We start from the raw sequence: 6413 nt of genomic DNA on the forward strand, positions 1-6413 counted from the left end.
AACCCCAAAGGTATTTAAGTCATTTCACCATTCAGAGGGACCAAAAAACACAACAAAACTAGCTCAAAAGGACCACGAATCCAAAAAAGTCGGGGTTTGGACTAAAACCCCAAAAAAATGCATACAACAGGGACCATTTTTGCAATTTTGTCATGGTGTCCTAACTCCAAAAACGTAAATAGCTTTAATCTACCTATTTCAGTATATAAAATTTTTTAAAAAATTTTGGACATATAAAAATGTTATATTCATACAGAAAAAACAAACAAATGTTACGTATATAAGAGCAAATATAAACATTAATCTTATATCATCAACAATATCACTACACCAAAAAGAATGGAACTAAAATAAATGAACCAATCAATCAAAACAAAACAAAAATAATACAATCTCAAATTGATTTCATGACTCATTATAAACTTAAAATAAAATTAAAAATAAAAAAACAAAAAACTCACACTCAAACAAAATGGAATAAAAACTCTTCTAAACAAGCCCGCAGTTCCCACAGGCTACCACTTATTCACCAAATACTAAATTTTTAACACACACAAGACACATGACACATCTGTACCCACTTTTCGCAAATCATCTTCTTACTCTTTACTCTTACTCTTACTGTTGTTCCTTCCATTTCACTAGGCTCTTCAGAAATTCTGACACCTATACATACATACATACATACATAAATATTATATCAAAACACAGAATAGAACAAAACATAACATAGAACACAGACGAACCTCTATAGTGTCTCTAAGAGATAAAAAGGCTTTGCTTTCTTTGGGTGCGGAAGACACCAAAATTCCATATCCACGGTTTCCTTCTCTCAAAACCTAAAAAGGTACAAAAATTGTTCAACGTCTTAATTGAGTAATTTGCATTTTTTGTCCCTGGGTATAGCTGGATTCTGCAATTTTGGTCCTAAAAAGATTTCTCAAGCAAATTTGGTACTAATTTGAAGTTGTCAAACGTCTTTGGTCCCATGTTTTAAAGTAAAATGACTAATTTTGGCTATTTTTGTCCCAAAAATAGTCATATTACTTGGAACATGGACCAAAAGAGTTACATAAATCTCAAATAAGGACTAAATTTGTAAGAGACAACTTTTTGGGGACCAAAATTGGAAAGTTAAGCAAACAGTCAGGGACCAAAAGTGTTACTAACTTTTACTCAAAATTGTAAAATTGGTTTATAAAAAATGTTAACAACTTACCTTAAATGCATCTTCGTCTGTTCTATCATCCCCAATATAAATCGGAAGCACATCATCACTGTTGCTTAGCCCTGTTTATATTTATGAATTTTTTTTAATAAAACCACAATCTAATTAACAAGAAAAATCTCAAAAAAAAAAAAAAAAGCAAATTAACACATACCCAGTGTTTCAAGAAGAAACTCAACAGCCCTTCCTTTGTCCCAATCAATTACAGGACGGACCTCTAAAACCTGTAGAGAATTAAGAAATTGTAAATTTGAAAAATCTATAATTTATAGCATTTAAATTTTATTTATTTTTTTCTTATTAGGAAAAAATTAAAGTAGGATGCTATAATGAAAAAATAAATGAAAGTAGGTTGCTATTTTTTTTTACCTTCCGTCCATGAGTTAGTCGCAAACGAGGATAATCCTTTAACACATCATGAACACATTGTGCAACTGTAAGCCAACTCTAAATAAAATAAAATAAAATAAAATAACAAAAAGTGTCATTAACTTCCATATAAAAATAAAAGTACATATAAATACCAAAAATGCCCTCACCTTCTCATCTACGTTACGGTAATGTACAGAGGTACAAAATTTGTGATTTTCCACTTTTGCACCTTTAATATCCTTAGTAACCTCGACAAGGGTTTTAAAAACCTGCCATAAAATCCCAATCCCATTTTTTTAATAAAAAAATAAAAGTTTGTTTAAATTTGAATTTTGAATTTTGAATTTTGATCCCTGACCTCATCGATCATAGGTATAAACTCGCTAGCAGGTTGGAACAAGTTCACTTCCTTTCCCTGAAAGATTAATAAAAATTTAGAAGAAGGGTATTTTAGGAAGAGATATTAGAAGAAAATATGATGAATACCTGTTTGTCAGTAGATCTAATGTAAGTATTTTGGTGGACAGAAGATGTGTCTTGAACAGGAAACATGATGTCCATTCCATGGCTACCCGCATAATACAGTTCTGCTAGTCCTACTAACTCATACACCTGAACACAACAATACATACATACATACATACATATTCACATGCATCCATACATACATACATACATACATACATACATACATACATTTGTTTATTATATCAAACCTACTTTCATTTTATCCACCAATTATAGCAATGTCATCCATATATAACTGGATTTTTCAAAGTCTAATGTCATAGTAAGAAAAAAAAGAAAAAAAAAAGTACAATGCTATAATTGAGTAGATTATATTTTTCAGAAACAAATTTCCCTCATAACAAAAATTGAAACTAAAATGTTGAAATTGAGTATATTTTAAAAGTTAATTGCAAAATTGGTCCCTGTGGTATCCGAAAAAGTGCAGTTTGAGTCCAAAAATGAAACTTCCATGCAGATTTGGTCCCTGTGATATCCCAAAAAGTGCAGTTTGAGGCCTTTTTTTAGACAGAAGTTAATCCGAGGGACCAAATCTGTGCATGGAAGTTTCAATTTTGGACTGACCATGTGAATGAAAAACAAAATGGACTCAAACTGTACTTTTCAGGATACCACAGGGACCAATTTTGTAATTTACTCTTGATTTTTCAAAGTATAGTTTTGTATAATGTATACCTTATCACGGCTTCTTCCACTAATTATGGCTGTGGGAAAATATTCTGCAACGCCTTTTACAGCAGAATGCATCTGGAAAGAAAAGGATTTTTTTTCTCGTTATATTTCTTTGATTTAATTTATAAAAAAAAATAAAAAAAAAATAGAAAAGATGTAATCATGTGTGCAGATACTTACATCAGCAGACATAAAAGCACGATCAGGATCATCTACAATTGGTGAGAGTGTCCCATCATAATCCAAGAATATAACAATTTCCTTATCTTTTGCACGATTTATAATATGATCAAAAGAGTTGAGAGCTGATGGGTACTTAAGCTGCAAATAATAAAAATTTAATTCATAAATATAACATTATATGACAATGAAATAATAATATATATATAGTGGAGTTTATGTCATAATATTTGACCAACAAAGTCTGTCCAATAATTACACATTTTGTCACTAAACTTAAGAATTTGGTATTATTGCATCATTGGACTTTTTGATTCATTTTCATTTACAATAAAATATAAATTACACAATATTCTAATTAACAAATATAAATTAGAGTAAACTACATTTTTTGGCCTTGAGTACATGTGATTTTTTTTTTTTCAAATTTGGTCGTTATTTGAGATTTTTGTAACGTTTTTCGACTTGTTCCAAGTAAAATGACAATATATTTGGGTCCAAATTACAAAAACTAGCTAATATCAGGGACCAAAAATAGAAATTTACATGGAACAAGGACCAAAAACGTTAAAAGAACTTCAAATAAGGACAAAAAGCAAAAGAAAACTTTTTGTGACCAAAATTGTAAAAATCATCTATACTATGGGCCAAAAATGTAATTTATTTAAAAACATGAGTTGATTCATACACTTCTTTTCTTGCATGTTGTACAACCCGTGTAAAATGTGAATTGTTATGTATGACAAAAAAATGTTGTGACAAATCAACTCCTTTTAATTAAAAATTCCATGTGGCATCATAAGTTTAGTGGCAAACTCGTTCGTATTAGAACTTTAAGGACTAAATGTGTAAATTGGAGAATATGACATAAAACACATATTAGTATGAATGAAGTATTTACCATCCAAGAGTTGTAAACAATATCACTATCATCAGATGCAACCTCAACTCCAAAATCTTTGACTATTTTCTTACGAGGAGGAGAAGAAGATTGCATGGCATCAAGCCACCCATTGGATCTCACATCATCAAGTTTCCCGGGTTTTTTTCTTGGAGCAGTTAACATGGTTGAGGAAAATGGAGCTCCAGATTGTGAACATGGCAGCATGTTTGAAGGCATCCCTAATCTTGATTTGTTTAAAGGAGAAGGATCCGCAAGAACTGGAGCATTTTTTGGCTTCAAATCCATTTTTATTTTTTTATATTCAAACAAAATAATTTGATCACTGTTTATCCAACTGTTTTATCGATAAAAAACCACCTTTTTAGAGTTTTCTTGTCGCTTGTGGTGGGTATGCTTTCCATTAAACAGAAGCTTTCTGAAATTGCATCATTTTCAGAAGCTAAGCGTTTTATATTATACACTTATAACTATGTTAATTTTTAGTTTAATGGAGTTCTTTCCTGAAAAAGTGAAGGAAAAAAAAAAGTTATTTTTACTACAAAAAGCATGAAAGATAATGACCATCTTAAAAAGTTGAAGTGGATTTGGGTAAAAACAATGTTCTTTAAATGATTACAACAAGCACCAGTTAACTTAATTGAGTGGATTTTTGAATAGAATAGCAGTATATAATAATAATTCACCATATCCATAGAAGATGTAAAGATTGATATGGATCAAAGACATGTTTTGTACTTTAAATGTTGTATAGAAGTAGATCAAAAGATTCCATTAATAATATAAAGAATAGTATGTTGGGTGAAAAGATCCATATCCATCGCCTTTTTGTAAGATTTATTCAATTAAACATCATGACTCGAACTGATCATTAGTTGATGAAGCACAAAGTAATTGCCAGAAAGCTTTAAAAATATTATTTGTTTAATTTAATGTTGAACAGTGTCTTCACACTTGTCACATGACCCCGATGTGGACCCTACAAAGTAGGAAACATGTATTTTCTTCATGGATCTACTATACTATATATCATAATATGAGTTGAAAGGTAATTAATATTAATTATATTCACATAAGCTCCATAAAGATGTCACTTTGTTACAAAAAAAAATTAAAAATATGAGTCAGGTATCACCATGTTCTTTCTCTTGATGTGACTTCACAACCACCATAACCCGCAACCCTCGTGCTCTTGATATGTTTAAAAACATTAAAATGAAATTTACTTGTCTATTCATGATCACAACTAATATAAATTATGGAACTCGTTAATAAACAATATAGCAATAAAGCGACAGCCATAATACTATACCTAGAACAAGAAAGATGAATTGATTGGCTAACTGTTTATTCAAAACCCACCACACCAAGTTATTAGAGCTATGAAATAAACATGAAAAACATGAATAACTCTATAAAAAATCAAACATGCAATTATATAAAGCTAATCGATACTTTTGGAAATTCAATAGCGATGTGCAGTTATACAGATATATAGAAAAAATATTGTTCCCAAAACATCAAGAAATTTTCATATTATAACAGAAATCGTAAGACCTGTTGATAATATTTTGCAAATAGACTATTAATTCCATGCTTTTGGTGTAAATTTGGGGCTAAAATTTCAAAGCTTGTATAGCAACAGATACCCGGAGCATGAAATTATTCAAACACATTAGGCAATCACATTGAATCCTTAATCTCTATCAGTTTTATACGTTATAAAACAACAAAAATTAACAGAAATTTCTGATTAAGACACGCACAAGCTTTCAATAGCTTTCAATTCTGCAACCGACAAACAGTACTTCCTCATAAAACGACACAGAGAAATTTTAAGTTCAATTATGCTGTCAAAATCATCATAAAACAAACACAAACATCGAAAACAAAAGAAGAAAAAAAAATCAGATCTCAATCGGAATTTCTACAGCTTCATAACCATTAAAACACAAATCGAGATGAAATTGCGACAACAATGCACAGCGTAATAGGTAGAATTAAGGAGTATATATATACCTGATTGAGAGACGAAATTCTGCGATTGAAGAGGCAGAATAAACGATCTTGTAGGGAGAAAGAAGGGACGAATGAAGGAATTGGTAGAAATTGTAGGTGTGTAGAGAAAAAGAAGGAGAAAAAAGAGGGAATGGAGGAGGGTATTTATAGAGTTTGATAGGCCCAAAAAAAGACGTGCCAAACAAGGCAAACGACCTCCCCTCCTTCATTTCGGTTATTACTAATTTTTATATATTCATTTAAAATAAATAAATAAATAAAGTTTTTTCATAAATACTTATTTATTCATGGGTAATTTACTTGTAATATCCACCAAATTTTCAGCATCTTATTCTAAACAATTAATTGATTTTGTTGTCGTTTATAGGTAATTTCACTTCAAGATAAATATGGTTAAGGACAAAATTTTACCTATAAAATGTGCAACATTCATTTTATTTAAAGAAAGAAAAAGAAACCCTTTTTCACAACGCCACCTCAACATTGTGTGTCTTATGACAAAAATAAAAAAGT

General features: G+C 30.3%; 1 protein-coding gene across 7 annotated transcripts; it reads right to left on the minus strand.

Annotated features, from left to right (window-relative positions):
* Positions 1-326: 326 nt before the first annotated feature.
* On the minus strand, positions 327-6006 carry LOC145143493 (putative trehalose-phosphate phosphatase F). Of its 7 annotated transcripts, none has more exons than XM_079074804.1 (14): positions 5901-6005; positions 5017-5072; positions 4242-4299; positions 3882-4141; positions 2981-3121; positions 2804-2875; positions 2087-2212; positions 1959-2015; positions 1768-1869; positions 1598-1675; positions 1383-1452; positions 1220-1290; positions 747-839; positions 327-666 (listed from the first exon to the last, which is right to left on the minus strand). In XM_079074804.1, exons 4-14 carry the CDS (start codon positions 4098-4100, stop codon positions 619-621), a joined length of 1077 nt encoding a protein of 358 aa, XP_078930930.1. In that variant the 5' UTR covers positions 4101-4141; positions 4242-4299; positions 5017-5072; positions 5901-6005; the 3' UTR covers positions 327-618. The 7 variants fall into 7 exon arrangements, with proteins under 7 accessions (XP_078930930.1, XP_078930929.1, XP_078930928.1 ...); XM_079074803.1 differs by having other exon boundaries at positions 3882-4157; XM_079074802.1 differs by having other exon boundaries at positions 4242-4384.
* Between the last annotated feature and the right edge of the window lie 407 nt (positions 6007-6413).

Source organism: Lactuca virosa, unplaced genomic scaffold, assembly GCF_052849685.1.
Source record: "Lactuca virosa cultivar CGN04683 unplaced genomic scaffold, Lactuca_virosa_CGN04683_v6 scaffold_97, whole genome shotgun sequence".
NCBI lineage: Eukaryota > Viridiplantae > Streptophyta > Magnoliopsida > Asterales > Asteraceae > Lactuca > Lactuca virosa.

Coding starts and splice junctions, on each gene's coding strand:
- LOC145143493 (XM_079074799.1), bottom strand. CDS start 4,169: ATGGATTTGAAGCCAAAAAATGCTCCAGTTCTTGCGGATCCTTCTCCT. Junction 2,876..2,980: donor GTGCTTTTATGTCTGCTGAT/GTAAGTATCTGC, acceptor TTTTCTTTCCAG/ATGCATTCTGCTGTAAAAGG. Junction 1,676..1,767: donor ACCGTAACGTAGATGAGAAG/GTGAGGGCATTT, acceptor TATTTTATTTAG/AGTTGGCTTACAGTTGCACA.